This window comes from Protomyctophum bolini, assembly GCF_963924005.1.
Source record: "Protomyctophum bolini genome assembly, chromosome: 22".
Lineage (NCBI taxonomy): Eukaryota > Metazoa > Chordata > Actinopteri > Myctophiformes > Myctophidae > Protomyctophum > Protomyctophum bolini.
The window spans coordinates 23,427,651-23,447,680 of record NC_137883.1 but is presented as its reverse complement, the minus strand read 5'-3'; the positions used below and the strand labels follow the sequence as shown (position 1 = coordinate 23,447,680).

The 20,030-nt window shown below is 43.4% G+C and overlaps 1 protein-coding gene across 16 annotated transcripts in view; it reads left to right on the top strand.

Annotated features, from left to right (window-relative positions):
* The window catches only part of fnbp1b (formin binding protein 1b), a gene marked incomplete at its 3' end in the record, with an annotated part of 101,696 nt that overhangs the window by 59,593 nt on the left and 22,073 nt on the right, over nt 1–20,030 (top strand). For 8 of the 16 annotated variants that reach the window (XM_080755937.1, XM_080755936.1, XM_080755941.1 and 5 more), the window contains exons 7-10: nt 11,174–11,302; nt 12,319–12,465; nt 14,271–14,468; nt 17,447–17,641. In XM_080755937.1, the coding sequence (XP_080612063.1) occupies nt 11,174–11,302; nt 12,319–12,465; nt 14,271–14,468; nt 17,447–17,641 (669 nt within the window). The remainder of the gene's footprint in view (nt 1–11,173; nt 11,303–12,318; nt 12,466–14,270; nt 14,469–17,446; nt 17,642–20,030) is intronic. The other 8 variants (XM_080755928.1, XM_080755931.1, XM_080755930.1 and 5 more) reach the window with 4 other exon arrangements.

The window sequence follows — 20,030 nt, the reverse complement described above, 5'->3', positions numbered from 1 at the left end:
AGAGGCAAAATAACTCTAGTGGACCTAGAATAGAGTCATGGGGGAAACCAGTCAATGAAGTATACAGTATAGTTAGTTCATCCAGGTTTGTCTATAGATCACACCAGCATAATTTAAGTATGTAAATTGATCTCTGGTTGTAAGTGAGGAACACTTGCTGTATGCTAGAAAGACCGATGCCCGATCGACAGCCTGCAGGGCGAGGTGGACAAAGTCAAATGATTTAAAGTAATTTACTGTAGATCTGACAGCAATACATTATAGTACGCTACATTCAGGGCTCGAAATAGCGACCATTTTGGTCGCAAATGCGCCTGAATTTTAACCTTTGCGACCTAAAAATATATTTGGGAGCACCAGTGCTACTACAAATAATTACTGTGGTGCGCCTGGCTACAACGATCAATTCTCGAAAAACGGGCGCTCTGAGCCGCAGCCGCTCTATCCAACTCCACTGCAGACTCCTGTCTGCTAGCTGCACTAGCACTTGATGCTAACAAACCAACGTGTGTAGTTAACTACTCTTTGACACAACGGTACGGGACAACGTTGAGCGCTGCATCGCTCACATTCCAGAGCGCCTCGGCTCGCAACTTCACTATGTGTCAGAAAGTACATTATTTCAAGGCAGCGATTCAGAAAAGACCGGAGCGGTACGCTACGGACTCTGTGATTGTGAATGTAAAAGAGGAGGAGGCGGACCGGCGTGTGTGTGTGTGTGTGTGTGTGTGCGTGTGTGCGTGTGCGTGTGCGTGCGCTCGCGCGCTTGCAAGAGAGAGAGAGAGGGAATGAGAGAGAGGTAGGGAATGAGAGAGAGGGAGGGAGAGAGAATAGCAGACTTGTAAGTGTTTCTACCTGGTTTCTACATAGCAGCAGTATTGCTACTTTTACTTAAGTATAACATTAGAGTAATTTTCCAGCACTGAAGTGGTAGGCATAGTGAGTAGGCATAGCTATAAATACCATGTTTTACATAGAAATTATTTTATATTAGAAATTCTAATTATATGATCTAAATAGGCTATGAAGGTGAAAAACACAAAACAAAGAAAAAGAAAACGGGTGATGTGACTGGCTGGAATCAGTGTAGACTAGATCGAGGGTCCTCAACTGGAGATGTTTGATGCCTCGGCCTCTTTGAAGAGATGGATGGATGAGGGACAGAAAGTCTGGACACTACATTTTAAATTCTGGCATGTATTTTTATACTTTAGTCATTTTATGTTATTTGTAAACCACACGTTATATTATTGTTTTTATGAATGTAAAAAATCGATTACATATTAATGCTCCTTAGATTTTGGTGGGTGCTCCTAATTTTTTTCTGGTGCTCCTTAATTTTGAAATTGGGAGCACCAGTGCTACCAAGTAAAAAGGTTAATTTCGAGCCCTGGCTACATTACAATTAGGTTAGGTTAGGCCAATCCTTTTTATCTTAATTCAGTGAAGTCTTGACTGCAAAATCACTGAAATAACGGGCCTTTGGTTTGACTTAGAACAGGCCTACATGTGTGCAGGCATGTTGATGTGCGAGTCTGTGTTGTCATCCGTCTCTAGGGGCAATATACAGTAGGTCAGCTCTCGGATTATAATCATATTACGCCTTATTTATACTAGGCTATAGTATAAAAATAAACATGTAAAGGTCAGCTGGAATATATCCTTAACATTAACCTTTTATTGTGCTGCCGGTATTCCACACGGGAATCTGTTATCTGTTTTGGATTTAGTTTGATTAGATTTCCATCTCTCGTGGTGCAGGGCCCGATCTGACCTCGTCGTTCCCAAACGTGACATACCGCACACGGAGAGCAAAAATGGCTGCCGTGTGAACATGCCATATTATATTATTCCCCCCAAGAGTCATCAAAACTCTATTAAAAAGTGAATTTCAGAAGGCCTCCTTTGTTCCCTGATCTGCATCTCTCCCGGTCAGGGCTAATGAATAGAGACAGGGTGTTTATGGAGCTGTGCTCTTTTTGAGGTTTGCTGTGTAGTTTCTAGCAAACCTCAAAGTGCTCCCTCGGTCCTCTCGCTGGAAGACAGAACCCTCAATTTGGGGTCTGGATTCTAACGGCCCAGATATCCGGGCTTCCCTTCATGCGGTTCTGTATAGGCTAGGCAGGGGATCCCTCAAACGCACGCACACACACACACACACACACACACACACACACACACTGGTGGGAAGTAACTATGTACATTTACTCAAGTACTGTACATAAAGATATAGTGTAAGTGATATTTTCATGATAAAAATAAATACAAATCGCACTGCTGGATTACTACAATGAGCAGCCATAATGCTTTGGTGCACTGCTCCTCCTTGTGGATAAGGGGGGGGGGGTCTGACTGAGACGACATGTAGTCCAGGAAGTAAGTGAGCCCAGTGTCCATGACATCACGGACACTTTGAAATACTAAAATCACACCTGTGTGAACTGAGTGGTGCAACTCCCCTCTCCCCCTGCCTCTCTCTCTCTCTCTCTCTCTCTCTCTCTGTAATTAGCACTAGGCAACAGTGCAACACTATATCTCTCTCTCTCTCTGTTTCTGGCACAACAGCCACTTTTTCCCCTACTGGTACTCATAGTCGGGGTGCGCACGCTTTTCCGACACACCGAAGATCCGAAGCGGGGGGACATGCGATGCGATGCGAAAAAGCGATGTTCTGACATGTGCTGCTCCCGTGCTTGCGGTTAGTAGGGTTAGGTTAGGATTGAGGTTTCGGATCAATAGTATGTCGGAACTAAAGCCTGCACCCCTCATAGTCACATTGTCACCCCCCCCCCCCGACTGTGGAGAAGCGTAATTGTAAACCTTTGAGGAACAGGAAACAACGGTCCCGCCCCCTCCACTTCCCCGACAGTTGAAGTGGTTTCACCGTCATGTGGAGGGTGGCTGTGTTGATACTCATTCCAACATACCCACTCACTCACTCACCCCGTCTGTGGTGTATGTGTATGTCAGACCCCGTGGAAGTCCGCGGACTCCCTGGCATGCTTCTGTAACAGGATATCGTCATGCTGGAAATGGCTTTCTTTTCGAGGGGCGCCGCTAGCCCCTCCTATATCCAGCTTTTGGTGTATGTTGTTCACACACTTTGTCCGACGCAAACATTAAATTCCCATTGACGATGAATGGAGAATTTTACGTCATAGTGTCTGAGAAAATAGACATAGTGTCTGTTCTATGTCATGATGATGTGCGACTGATTCACAGGGGTGTGATTTTAATTTGTTTATCCCACGATTTTGCAACCCATTTGTGTCAATTATTTAATGTAATTCTGCTGCGCTACACTTCCTCTGCCTGGGGAGAGCAGTGGACTGCTGGAAATGGCTAACAATTCTTTCTGCTTGTGTGTGTGTGTGTGTGTGTGTGTGTGTGCGTGTGCGTGCTTGCGTTTGTGCGTGCGTGCGTGCATTTGTGTGTGTGCGTGAATGTGTGTGCGTGTTTGTGTACATTTGAATTTTCTGCCATGCCTTGAAGCGATGTTCGAAGGTAGGTAGGTCCACTGGACACTGGAATGAGTGGGAGCACAGTGTGGGAATGCACGCACACGCACACACACACACACACACACACACACACACACGTACACACACACACACACACACACACACACACACACACACCTACTGTATATATACAGTGGCGTCTGAGACACGGCCGCAAACATGTACACACAAATCCACAGTGTTGATTTAACGCTTAAGAGTTAAAGGCCTTTCCCTGTGTGTTTATGTAACAAAACAATACATGTTTTCTTTACCCGTCATTTCCCTATAGTTAGGGACAGTTGTTCTGTCCCTATTCCAGCAGTCAGCCACTTCCCGTAGTAGCTGTATATATTGGTGTTTTCACTGTTTATTAGTGGTACAGTACTTCCTTGTCAGCGGTAGGATGTGGGGAGGTTATGGTGACATGAGTAGTCTCGCGTTGCCAGACTGTTGCCTCTCGCACATTTTCAAACGCATCCGTCATAGAGACAAAAGGTATCCTTCCTCCAAGTAGTACTGCTTGTCAAAAATGTGAATTGCAGACTTTAAAAGAAAATAATCCAAGGCACTCCGTCTTTGGTGAAAAATGTAATAGTTTTTTTGATGATGAGCAAGGCAAATAAATAACAGGACCTACGCGTTTCGACAAAAATGTCTTGGTCAGGGTCTATCCGTCATAGAGGCTGGAGCAACGGAAGCTCCGTCATGAGTAAAAGATAAAGAGGAAGTGGAGCCTCCTCCCCACTTCCGTTTTCCTCTTCACGGTCGCACAAATGTTTCCTACTGTGATATAAATAGAAGTAATATAAGCATATATTGCTTGCTTGATTGCTGCTTAGCAGGAATGGAAATAAAAATGTATTTTCGTGAACGGAAATGTCAGTTTCTTTACTCAGATTCCGGGAGCTGTAGTTCCCGACTCTATGTAGCATTCAGAGATTGTGGAATAGTTGCGAAACTAGGGTTGCCATGGTGACATAGTGTACAGAATCATGCCTCGTCATATGACGCATGCTTTGCAGTTCAACTTGCATGCGTACACACACACACACACACACACACACACACACACACACACACACATACACACACACACACATGTAATACATGTAGTGTGCATGTCTGCACCACATGTGCACGGTATGTGAAATGTGTTGTGAACACATGCAAGCACTCACACACGCAGTAGGCCGGCCTGGCTGTCACTACATAATCCTAAAGCCTGGATCGCAATTATTCTAAATAATCGCTATTATTTTTGCATAAATACCCCGCCCAATTGGTCAGCTGATTGCCACGTCAGCGTATATCTGACATGTGGGTCTTGCATAACACCGAATTCACCCCTCGAGTACATCTGACTGAACTATAACTCTGCAAGCTAAACGTATCATTTATTTGTACAACAAATCTATCGCCATCAAAAAAATGACGGTGACCGTCCTTGTTCACACCTTAGAGTATACTCTAAGGTTCACACGCCGCGGTGGAGATGTTTCCTGGATTAGCCCGTTCTTCTTTTTATTGGCCGCAGTGGATCGTGTGTCATTTTCCACTGAGGTATTAATTGTCAGGCTTCCAGTGGTGGAAATAATAGAGCATCTGTGTGACTGTCTGTGTGTGTGGGACGTCCGGCTGAAGGTTACCTATCACTTAACCATGTGTGCATGAGAGAGAGAGAGGGGGGGGGGAGAGGGAGGGAGGGAGGGAGGGAGGGAGACAAAGAGGAGAATCAGGACACAGACTCAGACATATTTGTCTGTGTGCGTGTGTGCATGCGTGTGTGTGTGTGTGTGTGTGTGTGTGTGTGTGTGTGTGAGAACAGGTACTATTATACTGTACTTCTGGGGGCCAGATGTCCCCTTAAGACTTAAGTAAAGTACAAGTTGCGAGAGAGAGAAATGGGACCTTGTGAGAATCATTTTACTTGAGCTGTGAGCACACAAGGGAAACATTTTCATGGTAAGAAAAGAGTTGACGTCACGATGAGGAAAAGATTCATGCTGGGATTTGACATTTAGGGGTTAACCCATTTTGGGGGCGGGAACCTCTTTTGGTGCATGTTTTAACCAGCATTATGTTATACTTTAGCTATTGAAAAATATAGCAGATCTACAAGCTCATAGCGCGGCACCGAGTGCCGCACTATGAACTTGTAGGTCTGCTATTTCTTTGAAAAATAGCGAACATTTTAACTCAAATCTTTGCTTCTGGGGAGGTCACTGGAACAAGATATTTTCTGGTGTGGGGAGGGGTCGAATTATATAGTTTTTGGGGTCCTTGACATGAAATATTGAGCACCACTGCTACAGAAACATTAAAAAAAACTGACATTTTTTTAATTTCGATGTCAGCCCTAAATGGGTTTAGTTAAGGGGTTAAGATTAGAGTTAAAAATGCTAAAAAGGGGTAGAAATGTCATTTAGTAATCCCATTAAAACGTAGCCTGGTTTCCAGCCCATAGACCCCGCCCACTCCACTGAGCTCACTGAGCTCAGAGTCTGACAATCAGGCTAATTAAAACGGGGAAAGCTTCTGTCATGTTACATTTTTACCGTCGGCTATTCAAAAAGCAGCAGATATACAAGCTCACAGCACGTCACTTCGTGCCACGCTGCAAGCTTGTACATCTGTTATTTTTGAACATTTCAAAAAAAGAGAGAACTACTGATTCAGAAGAATCTGCCTCACGCGCCAGTGCACAAAGCAGATAATTATTAGCTTAAGAGACTAGACATTCTATCTGTCCCCCCCTAGACTAATTTATAATCCAGTACTGTTTTACAGTATGTGGGAGAAAACAGGACCAGCCCCTTAGGACTGTATACTGTACAGTAGCAGGCCTCGGTTTCATCCATCCTCTTCCTACGCACTGATATGCTTTTTAGCTGCTACACTAAACCTGCGATTATACCTCATAAGATACCACATTTTAATAATATCTCTGCTGTCGGGGCAGTAACCAGATACATTACCAAAATATTAACTTTTCATAAAATGAAGAAAAAGAAAGAAAGATTTTTTTTTATATATATATTTTTGGGTGGATTTCTGCCTTTATTGACACAGTAGAGAGAGACAGACGGGGAGTGACACGCAGCAAAGGCTGCCGGGCTTGGGAATTCGAACCGACGACTCGCTGTCAGGCTGCAATATAGAGCCTTTATATGCTGTATTCAACTTAACCACTAGGACAGCCTTTGGAAAATATCACTTTGAGTGTCTAAATGACGGTGCATTAGGGTGCGCACGCTTTTCCGACAGGTCCGAAGCGCGGGGACATGCGTTGCGAAAATGCGATGGTTCGACATGCGCTGCTCCCGTGCTTGCGGTTATGGTTAGGTTAGGGATTGAGGTTTCGGATCAATAGTATGTCGGAACTAAAGCCTGTACCCGGTCCTGCAATGTCGACCTCCAATGCATCGAGACATATTCTGAGCTTATATAGATGATCGGCTATTTTCAAATGGCCGAAATGTATAGGCAGGGCTGAAGTGGTTAATGTATGTTTAGTAATAATCTTCTAAAGTAGTCAAAAAAGTAGAGATGTAGTGGAGTAGAAGTAAGAGTTATACCTGAGGGCACTACAGCTCCGGGTCGCTGGGCGCATGTAACGGCTGGGATTCGAACTCAGGCCTCCCGCGTGAAAGTTCAACATCTTAGCCACTAGATCAAAGGGATATCCCTCTGGACCGGGGGAGATCTTAGACTTTTCTGGCCATCAGGCAGAGGCTCTGAGCCACTCTGCTACACTGACACGGTCCATTATGGATGAGCCTGTGTAATCAGTGTGGGGGCTCTGGTCTGCCAGAGGACGTTCAGTCTGGACTATGTCCACTGCTGGAGATAACAGACACACATGAGGAGGAGGAGGTCCAATACAGCAGTGGTGGAAAAACCAATCACTCACTCACTTTTTTTTTTACTGCAATGTAGAAATTGCAGTAACATTTAACGTTATGCAGAATGTCCTGACGTTATGTCAGAAGGTATCATAATGTATAACGTGTATTAAAATCTGTAGAATATAGCAGATCTACAAGCGGTGCCAATACGCACTGTGCGTAGGGCAACACGCCGAGGTGGGGGGGGCAACTAAAAAGCCGACCCTCATAATAACAATTTTCTCCGCGTAATAACGAGCGGCCGCGTGTGTGCGTCAGTCCAACAAAGCGCTCTCGTTGGGAGGGGGGGTTTAAATAAGTACCAGTGTTTCAACATTGCAGTATTGATACTTTTATTTTAGGGAAAGAAATTCGATTGATTTTGTTGCCAGTTCAGAGTGTGCGGATGCTGCTTTTTTCATCCACTGTGTCACTTGACAAAATGCACACACCCATGCGTTCCACACACCCACACACACACACCCACGGACGGACGCACGCACACCACATGTTGTCTGGCTGAGATAATCTGGTCTCCATCTGGTCATGATTGATCTCTAATAGGCTGCTATTCTCTCTGCCTTCTCTTCCACTGGCTGCATGGGCTCAAATAAAATCATCCACATTTCTGTCAGCACAGATATAGGCTTGACTGGCGCAACCAGACTGTATGATTGGCTTAATTCTTCTGATGCCACGATCCCCAGGGTAGATTTGTAATAATAATAATAATTAATAATAATAAGCTATATTTGTAGCATCTTTCATATTATACATGTACAGTAGTGTGAGTTAAGTGCTTCACAGTTTAAAAAAGTATAGTTCCATAAGACTACACTACATATAATAACTACTTTCATAAAAACTATATTCTGTACATTATTACAGTACATTATAGAGTCTGTAACTATTTCAAGTGCTAGATATAGACAGATAGATAGCTAGCTAGCTAGATAGATAGATAGATAGATAGATAGATAGATAGATAGATAGATAGATAGATAGATAGATACAATGGACAATTTGAAAGTGCTAGAGAAATACACATGTAAAAAAGAGGGTCTTTACCACACAAAAAAACATAAAAAAGAGGATCTTTAGCTGCTTTTAATCGTTTCAATCGTTTAAGTAAAAAAAAAAAGAAATAAAATATTTAGCTTCTCTAATATCTTTAGGAAGTTTGTTCCATAGTTTGTAGTAGAACTTGAAAATGCTCCGTCCGCAGTTTTATTTGGCCATGGTTTTGTATGTCTAGTGGAGAACCCCAGGGGGGCTGGTGGTGAGGGAGGCACTAAGGAGACAGTGATAAATACTGCATGGCCGAGGAGGCCGTTTAGAGCTTTATATATGAGTTGGGGAGCTCTGGAATCGATGCTGTATGCCACCAGGGAGCCAGTGCAATATGTGAGGCTATGTGAGAGAAGTGTGAAAACTGACCTGTATACTGGTCCATTTGCGTCCATTTTTACTCTCTCAGAGCATCGACAATAAATAAAATAAAATAATACATGCAGACTGCCAGCCTGCGCGTATCGGAGCAAAACTTTAATTCAGGAAGCTAATGTTTCGGACACAACTTTCCCCTGTATTACAAACTGCCACAAACGGCATCATTAAAATTACATGAGACAAGTGCATCATTATAATACGATAAATACGTCATTGAAAGTGTGAACACCCAAAATTACAACGATGCAAAGAAACAGTCATACAATTAGAACAATTACAAGGAAGTCAACAATAAAAAATCCAACGTGATGAAGTCACAAAGTCACAATCGGAAATGGTACAGCGAGTACAGTGACGTGAACACCATTTCACTCTCAAATTAAAATGAAAACTTTGCGATTCTGATTGTTCTGATGCGAGGAGATCAATATACCTACAAAGTATGTCTTCTGTGAATTTCTCAGTGAAATGACTTGAGCGTACGGAATGTATATACAGTATATACGCCCAATGACGTCAACAGAGAAACACACAGAAGAACAGGGCATTTATTTAGTTTGACGTTTTCCTTCAACACTGAGGGTTTAACTGTGTTTACACATACGTACAGCGGCCAGTGGCCGCTATACTGCAGCACTGCATTGAGTTACAGAGGCAGCACACCTGTCATTTTGTGTGCTATATATGTGTGTGCGTTGCATTCGTGTCCTGCGCATGTGCATGCACGAATGAGAGTCTCCAGTAATACGTGAGGGGGGCAGGCGTGGGGCCTACCCATGATGTGCCTGTAAATCTGTCTGTAATGTTTTATAAGAGGACATTTCCTGGGTTATCTATTTGTAACTCTTGCAGGTCCATTTGGTTATATTTTAATGTACACTCTCACAGTTAAAGTGATGTTAAAACTTTGGTAAAACAAAACCTGTATAGTTAAATAGGTAAAGCTCTCATAGTAATTATTGCTATAGAGTGTAGACACCTAAAAGACACCTGTCTTGTCCGTGTCTTGTATCTTGTCCGTGTTTAATGGCCGCCCCCAATGCATTTCCAATGTAAGTCACATGGTTTGACCGAACATTTTTGTTTGATGGGGGGGAGGGGGCCAGAACACAGCCATCAAACAAAAATCTTTGTCCGTGTCTTGTGTCTTGTCCGTGTTTAATCGCCGCCCCAATACATTTCCAACGGAAGTCGCATGGTTTGACCAAACATTTTTGTTTGATGGCTGTGTTCTGCCCCCCTTTCCCCCCATCAAACTAAAATGTTTGGTCAAACCATGTGACTTGCATTGGGGCGGCCACTAAACACGGACAAGACACGGACAAGACAGGTGTCTTTTAGGTGTGAATGAGGACTTCTGCCCCACCCTCCCCCACAACACAGCCACGGAGGAACTTAGGAACTTGGTCCAATCAGGAGATAGACCCCACCTACAGTACAGATCATTCATCAGCTTGTGTTCAAGTTCCGGCTGCTCATTGGCTGCTCATTTGTTTGTTTCATCACTGATCCAATTGTCACTTGTTTATCTTGTTTTTACTGCATGAGTTCTCTCTCCTGATTGGATGAAATTGGTATCCCAAAACTGAAAATGTATGTTCTTCTGTTGCTAAAGAACTGAGAAGATGGACAGACAGACCCAGCATGTTACTGAATGAACTCTGTATGGAAAAGACTACTAACAGGATGATATAGAGCTAACACCATGGCTATTATTAACCAAACATACTCTTTGCCTTTACAGTTCCTTTACCAGGGGTCTTCAACAGGGGGTCTGTGACCCCTACTAGGGTCCTCAGAGTTACTGCAGGGGGACCACCAAATATTTGTGTGATAGGAGTTTTTTTATATATACATTTAACACTTGAACATTGCATCGCTATTCTGAGGAGAACTTTTGCTCGCAATGCTCACAATGCCTCCGCACCGTGAGCTTGTAGATCGACTATTTTCTGCAAAGGGGTTTGGTATATAGGGTAAAGAGAAAACAGACTAAGTAGCGAGTGAAAGGTGAGGTTGACTAAGTACTGGCGGTTTTATGTGGTTGAATGTCTGAAGATACACATTAATGAACATGAATCCAACATCATACGCTGATGTCACAGTGCTGTCAAACAAGTCTATGAAGCTACCTGTAAAAACGTCCAATCTGCAACACGAATGTATACAATACTGCTTATGGGGGTCGTTAATTGGCCTGAAGAAATGTTGAAGACCCCTGTTTTAATGGAACACTCAGGGTTTCATCATTGTGCGTGCAGGGTGTACAGTGAGGCATTGCGAGGACGTTGTGTTTGTGATGATGATGTGTTCATGTGTTCATGTTTGTGTCCTCAGGCACGGCAGCAGGCTCAGACACGGCACCAGATGGCCTCCGACAGTAAGAATGAATACTCCTCCTACCTCCAAAAGTTCAACCAGGAGCAGAACCAACATTACTACACCATAATCCCAGACATATTCCAGGTATGTACAGTCGAGTCTATAGGGGCGTGTGTGTACAGTGTAGGCAGGGCCATATTTGGAAAAAAATATGAAAATGCCTCAGGGCCTCATGCTGTACACAACCTGTTTGGACCATGGCACATGCAAATACATCGCACAGTGCGATATTGACAACCTTGCAGGCTTAAAAGGCTCAAATGTAATTTAGATAGCATGTTGTACTATGTAGACTGATGCCAGGTATATATAGTTTCAATGTACAATATACATATACCGATATATATCAGATTAATATATTATACTGTTTAGACTGATGATAGTTTCTTAGTTTACCTACTGTATGATCCTAAATTACTATTGCTATGTGTTTGATGTACAGTATTATCTCGTGTTTTCCTCGCTTGCTGTAAATCGTTCTGGATTAAGAGTGTCTGCTAAAGGCCTAAATTGTAACAATAGTCCTTTGTAGGCAGTGTAGCCTGCATGCACACACTGCATACTGCATACACTGCATTGCTATTGTTTACAGTCCAATACATTGTCTTTTGCTTAAATGGCAATGTAGTACCCTGATGTACAGTATGAAGTGTGAAAAGGTAACACCTGATTCCCCTGGGAATCGTGGTGATTCCCAACGCTGCGACACGTTGTGAACTTGTAGATCAGCTATTTTCAGCATGCAACCAAGTGTAAAATGACTTGTGCTGGATCTCTTGTCCACTAGTCCCTTCCTAACATTTTAGTCTAGTTTTTATTTGTCGATATACGTAGTCTTAGTTTTAGTCATCATAGCTTAGTTTTCTTTTTGTTTCTATTTTGTGAAAAAAGGTAGTCGGCGGACATTTTTCATTTAGTTTTAGTCGACAAAATCAACACTGGAAGGAGCAAGCAGTTAGGAATCCTTAGCACATTCTACTGAGAAATATAATTTAAAAGAAATACAAAAGACTATTACGGTATTCTTTGAGGCATTGAGTCACAGCAGTTGACATGTATATATAACACTATATTCCCCCCCCCCCCCCTGCTGTGTACAGAAACTGCAGGAGATGGAAGAGAAGAGAATCGACAGGATAGGAGTGTGTATGAAGTCGTTTGCGGAGGTGGACCGCCAGGTCATCCCCATCGTAGGGAAGTGTCTAGACGGGATGACGACAGCTGCTGAATCCATTGAGCCCAAGAATGTAAGGAGAAACTTTATATCATCCAGTCCTGGTTTACTGTATATACTCCGTTGCATGCCGGTGTTGCAAAGGGTGTTCAATAAGCATTGATTTATTTAAAAAAGAAAATCAAAAACCTTGATAAATGGAGTTAGGTGCTTTTTTCCCGGACAGTAACCATATGCCTTTTGAGTACTTTGAATGCCAACCTGAACCACGTGACAGAAAACCAACAGTGAGTGTATTACGTAGATGGAGATGTCTCATGTTGTCTGTCTGCCTTCCCTGCGTGCGTGTGTGTGTGCGTGCGTGCTTACGTGTGTGCGTGCGTGCGTGTGTGCGTGCGTGTGTGCGTGCGTGCGTGCGTGCACATCTAGCTGTGATCGTGGACTAGCTCCAAGGAGATGACTAAGACCTATGACTGTAGTCCAGTTTTCAGTAAACAACAGCGGAGGAAGAACAGATCTCATGTCCGCTGTATAGCATCTCTTTCTCCGACTGCTCTCTTTGGTTTAAATTGCACAACAATAGCCAGGCGTTGACCTTTTCAGACCCTTAACCCGACCATTTGCCCCCATCAGTTCCACATTGCCCACTGATGATGAAGGTGCTTTTTCCTCTCCCTCTTGACACGTACCTGTGTTATTTTTTTGACCTAATTGTGTTCGTCATAACTCCAGCTAGACAGATCTAGGTCTCCGCTTCCTTTCTCTGGTCAACAGAGTGAGTGAAGACAGCCTTTCTCCTCCTCACTGTGGAGGGGGGAGACAAAAAACAGAGAAAACTTTCCATCAGGTCAACGGAATGATAACGGAAAGACCCTCAGTATAAACAATTAAGTCACCAACAAGTCACACATTATCTGGAAGTTGTATGTTCACACAACCTCTGATTAACCTCAGCTAAATGGCCACTCTTGGCTATTGTATGATTCTTTATTTACATAACTAGAATGTGGATATAGTTTATATTTGTTTTGACATCAAACACAGTATAAAAATTATAAAGTATAAAAGAAACCTTGTATCTTCATACAGTATGTCATGTTTTTATTGTCGTCATAAACTAAATCCCTTATGCCGTACAGTATATTGTATACTTAACGCCATCGCACAGTGTTAGCTAGTTTTTAGACTTTTTTAGGCTATAATAACAGCTAGGCCAGGTTGAAAGTTATTACGTTTGTCTGTGGAATTTTGAGAAATATTTAACCAATGAAAATTATTAACAAGAGCTTGTGACTAAATAATAAGAACTACATTTGGATCCATTGGAACACATTTTTTCCATTTCCTGAAAAGTTCACATTGTTTTTTCCTTTGGACATGCAAGGTTTCCGCCAAAAGCAACAACAGACAAAATATCAGTCTGTCATTGGTTGTTCTCACTGGTGGAAGAAGTATACTGACATTTTGTACTTGAGTAAGTACAAACGTACTTGGCACCAAAATATACTTATAGGCTACGCATTTTCCACATTTATTAAATCCTTTAAAAATAGTAGATTGACTATTTTCAAATAGCCAAAGTAGGTATACGGTATAGGTCTGAACTAGTAACTTAAAGTTTTCAAATAATTGTAAGTAAATGCAGTACACGTACAAGTATTGATAACTAGTGGAAATACTCCAAATAAAAAGAAAGAAAATAAATCACATCACATCATCTCATTCCGTCACAATTTGCGTCCTCACTTTTGTCCTCAATGTTTGAAGACAAAGGTTTTGTCCTCAAAGATGGACATATGAAAGGGCTATAGTGCCCCTCAAAAACTCAAAGTCCTACTCAAGTACAGTGCTTGAGTGCATATACTCTCCGTCTCACAGGACTCCAAGCAGGTGGTGGAGTCCTACAAGTCGGGCTTCGAGCCTCCGGGCGACGTGGACTTCGAGGACTACGGCCCGGGCCAGGCCATGACGAGGACGGTGTCGGAGACCAGCCTGGGCAGGGAGAGCGTGAGGGAGAGGCCGAGCGGAGGCAAGAGCAAAGGCAAACTGTGGCCTTTCATTAAAAACAAGAACAAGGTAGGAGGACATGATGAGTAGCGGAGTACGTACTAGCTCCCCCATTGGGCCGAACCTGTAGTAGTACGTACAGTACGCGGGAGGCGTATAAATACTGTACTTCGTTTGGTTTCCATCGTACAGTATGTGTCCCCGTTTGAAGGTCGGCTTGTGCTGGAGTCCGTGGGGACACTCTGGGGACATTTTTGTATGAGGCAATACCGTGTAATTAGTGGCTTACATTTTAAATGCCCTTCAAACGTTCAATTCTTGGTAACTGTTACATTGTTGATAATGACATGGTTTATTTGTTTGTTTTCGTCTTTATTTTTGGTCTATAACTAGAATACGTAGAGTTTTATTCTGTTCTGTTTTAAGTTTAAGAAATGAGTTGCTGGCTCACTGTTAAGCCTCATTTATAACTTTGTCGTATGGCGGTGTCGCGAGTCGAAAAATAGCCCATCTGAAAGCTCACTTGATTGATCGGCCTATTCTTTCGGCGCAACACACTGCCGTACGGCGAAGGTTTGTTGTTGTTGTTGTAGTTATTATTTGCCACCCCTTTCTGTATCCCTCCTCTGCTGGTCATTCACTGGCATTACCCCTCACTGGTGGTGTGTGGAGCCTCCCCATCTGTAACGTTAACACACTAATGCATCTCTACCCCTCTCCCTCTCTCTCTCTCTCTCTCTCTCTGTGGATGGACTCAACTGACAGATCTTAACGTGCTCTTTGTAGATGTAGGGAATAACAGTCTGCGTCACCTTGTTCCATTGTCTGTCTGTCTGACTGACTGACTGACTGCTGATCAGCCTCTAGCGGTCAACCCCCTGCTCATAGTGTCTGACCGACTGACTGCAGATCAGCCTGTAGCGGTCAACCCCCTGCTCACAGTGGTAACCGGAAGGCTCGCCCCAAAACACACTCGCCCCCTTGTATTTCTTGTATTCATTTTTTTACTGAGGATAAGGTTTGGAAATAAGTTTAAAGTTAGGCATAGTTTTACTGAGGTTACGTTTAGGAATAAGGTTAGGTTTGGGCATAGTTTTACTGAGGTTACCTTTAGGAATAAGGTTAGGTTTAGGCATAGTTTTACTGAGGTTAACGTTAGGAATAAGGTTAGGTTTAGACATAGTTTTACTGAGGTTAACATTAGGAAAAAGGTTAGGTTTAGACATAGTTTTACTGAAGTTAACGTTAGGAATAAGGTTAGGTTTAGACATAGTTTTACTGAAGTTAACGTTAGGAATAAGGTTAGGTTTAGACATAGTTTTACTGAAGTTAACGTTATGAATAAGGTTAGGCTTAGACATAGTTTTACTGAGGTTACTTTACTTACTGTTTAGGAATGCGTGTTGGCGAACCGCGCTGAGGATTTGACCCCGGGGGCGAGCGTGTTTTGGAGCGAGCGCTCTTGTATTCCTCACAGCTGGCCTCTAATTGGCCACATCGTTAATGGTCTTGTGGTGGAAGGGTGTAGTAGGGCTGAAACTATCATTTATGTACTTCTCAGCCACCACTTCTATCGATTACGTTTGTCGATGAATCGAAAATAATGGAGAAGTCTAGTTTATTCTAATGCATGATTTAGAGATGGAGATGGTGTGTGAGTGAGTGAGTGCTTTCCTGAGACAGAGAGTGAATGAAGGAATCAATCAATGGCAAATCAAAGGAAGGTAATTGTGTCTGATTGCTTTTGTAATCCCAAGATTACCACACAACGGTACCACTGCTTTAGTAACATAAAGTAAGTTACATATTGCATGGGAGGGATCAGGAGCACCGAAATGATTCATAGTACAGGCAGGTGCTATGGCCCCTAAAAATAAACACACAGACAACCACACACGCACGCACACACACACACACACACACACACACACACACACACACACACACACACACACACACACACACACACACACAGACAACGTCGGTTGACTATTTCTTCAGGGTCACTTTAAAATGAGATTGTCTTTCCCCACGGAATTATCAAAACTATCTCATTGCCTTCTTAAGTCCCCCCGAGCACAGACGTACAGTATAAACTCAGTGAATAGAAAATAGTAGTAATTGTTGGAGCCTTCGTTGACACTGGTGTGAACTCCTTTCTTTGATTCAAGGAAAAGGGTTTCTGAATCCCTTTATCGCCCGGGCCGTGCCGTGCATGCTCACCACGAGGCCTATCAGAACTAATCACAGCACCAAGCAGAACCTATCAGAACTAATCACAGCACCCAAACCCACTAGCTTATTAACTGGGCAGTCGAGAGCTTTTTTTTCTTCTTTCTTTTTTCCAGAAAGCAAAAGAAAAAAGGCAATTAGGTTTGTGTGATGATGATGACCTAACTTTCGGGGCTGCTAGCCGGGAACATCCCGCGGGATGTGGGTGATTTTCTAGTCCAAGAGCTTTGCATGTGATGAAGAGGTTGGAGGAATAACAAGGATTCCTGCTCAGGGATGGTTGCATGTGCTTAATGCGATCCTTGTTCGCTTCGTCGCAGCCTCGCTTGCTTTGATACCCCCCCTAACAGCTTCCTGTACTTATACTTACTCACTCCTTCTCTGGTTGACATGTCGTTGTTATAATTGTTGTTTTGACTACGTTTCTTTCTTTTTTTTTTACATTTTCGTTTTATGTTTGATTGACAAGTCAGAAATTGCATAACAAACAACTGGATTCAATATGTCACTAGTCACGGTTTTGTCCTTCTCGTGTTTCCGTTTTGTGTTAATTTTAACATTTTGTTGGCGGCTTATTTATTTCGTTTTGTGTTCCCCTCCTCCTCCTCCTCCTCTTTCTTCTTCTTTCTTCGTCTTGTTTATGTTCGATTCTCGCCTCCCCCTCCCCCCCCCCCCCAAACCCCCCACCACCCCCCAAAAATTCCTCCCCCCTCTCTCTCTCTCTCTCTCTCTCTCTCTCTCTCTCTCTCTCTCTCTCTCTCTCTCTCTCTCTCTCCCCCCTCCTCTTCGTCGATGGCTCCTTGTCTTACCGGTAGCTTATGTCCCTGTTAACGTCCCCCCACCAGCCCCCCCCTGCCCCCCCACCGGCCCAGACCCCGCCCTCACCCTCTGCTGTTCCCACCGACCCCCTCCCGTCTCCCAAGCAGCACAAGGAGCCCCTCTCGCACCGGCTCAACGACTTCATGACGTCCAAGCCCAAAATGCATTGCCTCCGGAGCCTGAGGCGCGGGGTAAGTCGTGTTGTGATGCTGTGTTGTTGTTGTTTATGTTGTTGTTGTTGTTGTGGCTCGTGTTTGTTTTGCATGGTCCCTCCCCCCTCCCGCCTCTCCTCTCCTCTCCCTTGTCAGAGCTTCTTCCTACTTGCACCGCTGTATGGGATAGGGTCAGTAGGGGGTTCCCCAAAACGTCTCCATCATGCCAAGGAAGGACCACCGCAAAGCAAAGTTAAAGCAAAGTCACCATGTTTACCCAGGGTAACTGGACTAAGCTCAATAACTTGTTTACAGCCAGGCCCTGCTCATAGAACATCCCATGGTAGGGGTTCAATGCCTTGCTCAAGGGCACTTCAGCGGTGGTAATTTTAACGTGCCGGTCCGGGGATACGAACTAGCGACCTTCCGATATCAAGACCGCTCCGCAAACCGTTCGGCCAGCACCAGCGAGGAACTAGGGTGTGACACAACCCTCTTGTTTTTTTAAACCAGCTCAAAATAGGGACACCGGGTTGAAAGTAGATGAAGTGGCACACTAATCTTTGTGTGTGTGTGTGTGTGTGTGTGTGTGTGTGTGTGTGTGTGTGTGTGTGTGTGTGTGTGTGTGTGTGTGTGTGTGTGTGTGTGTGTGTGTGTGTGTGTGTGTCCTGTGTCCTGTGTGGGTCCCCATCCACGTCTTCCAGTGTCTTCCAATGTTCATGGTGGGTGGTAGTCCGGTCCTATGCTACAGTATGTTACATGCTACAGTATGTTACATGCTACAGTATGTTACATGCTACAGTATGTTACATGCTACAGTATGTTCTGATGTTTTACTTTACGCCAGTAAAAGTAGCATCTGATGATGCGATGATGATCGGAGTAGAAGTATAAAGTGTCAGGTAATGTTACCTCGGTCAGAATTGTACTTGAGAACAAGTACTTGGGTAAATGTACTGTATTTACTTACTTTCCACCAAATGGCTAGCTAAATAGAAAGGAATTATAAAGCTAATATCCTGAATCCTGAATCCTTATTAACCCATTTAGTCGAAATTAAAAAAAGTCTTCTGAAAGAATATATATTCAAAGTTTTGTGCCACATTTTCACGATTAAAAAAAAAATAGCTCGTGGCGCGCCACTCGGTGGCGCGCTATGAGCTTGTAGATCTGCTATTTTTCAATAGCTAAAATATAACATACCACTTGGTTAAAACACCAAAAGGGGTTCCCGCCCCAAAATGGGTTAATGGACAAATTTCGGGACAAACATGCTTCCTCCAGTTAACACCATCAAAAAGAAAATGATGAATAACAATAATAACAGCCTCCTATATGCCCTCACCCATACAGTGTCTGCCAGCTCTGCTTCTAAAGCATTCTTCCATATCAAGACATAGTTCTGTAACTTCATGGTCCGTGTCTGTCTCAGCAACGCCACTCCACTCTCTGTCCTCTTATCATCCTCCATGTTTAACACTGCAGTCCTCATAATGACAGTCGCACGGGGGTCCACTCTCTCTACCCCCTCCAGTCCACAGAAGACATCAAGGTACCCCGACTCATAGTGGCGATCGTATAATAGCGGTGGCTGGCACAGATTATGGCTTGTGCCAAGTGTGCATGTGCACAGCTATAGGGGCCCTGAGCTAATGGAGGCTAATTGGATTCAGATTGTCCTAAAGGTCACACTTCCAACAAGCTATGAAGCAGATTGGACTTTCCGTTCCAGAGATAATGGCCAAAACATCTTGAAAACGGCCTATTTTCGATTGGATTTTGGGGGCCTTTGCGATTTTGTGCACACGTCCTATTTTCACTTGATTCCATGAGCCGTGGTGTGGAGATCGTGGTCGTCTTTTCTCCGTGGCAGAATGATGTAATCTTTTCACATGACATTTATTATATAGAATAATTTACAACATGACAACAACACGCATAGTGCGTATACGTTAGTGGTAGTGTAAAAAAACACATCCATGGTTAAGTCCGACTGTCCTAGAGCATACAAAGGAAACCAAAAAAGGACCCTTTCATGTCTGTAACTCGGAGAGTTATATTTACACTTACGATTTTTTACTTGCTACTATCAGCTTTTGATTGGATCACTCAGGATGGAGTGAGACAGTGTACAAAATATTTTAGAGGCTCTTGAAGGGTAGCTTCACCCAAATGTATACATGTATTGTAGACTTCACTTTTACCGTAAACCGCTTTAGTAAATAAAGGATCTGTTTTTGAATTAAAAGACTTTTGGCTGATTCCAACATTATGGAAAGACAGCATCTAGAAACCAGGCAGCATCACATGGTGGTGCTCTGTGTTTTTGCTGTTTTTTATTTTTATTCTAAAAATAAAATAAAAAATGGTTCCATGTGGTTAATGGAATATGGCGAGGGAGGTTGTGGCAGGTCAGCGAATGCGGGTC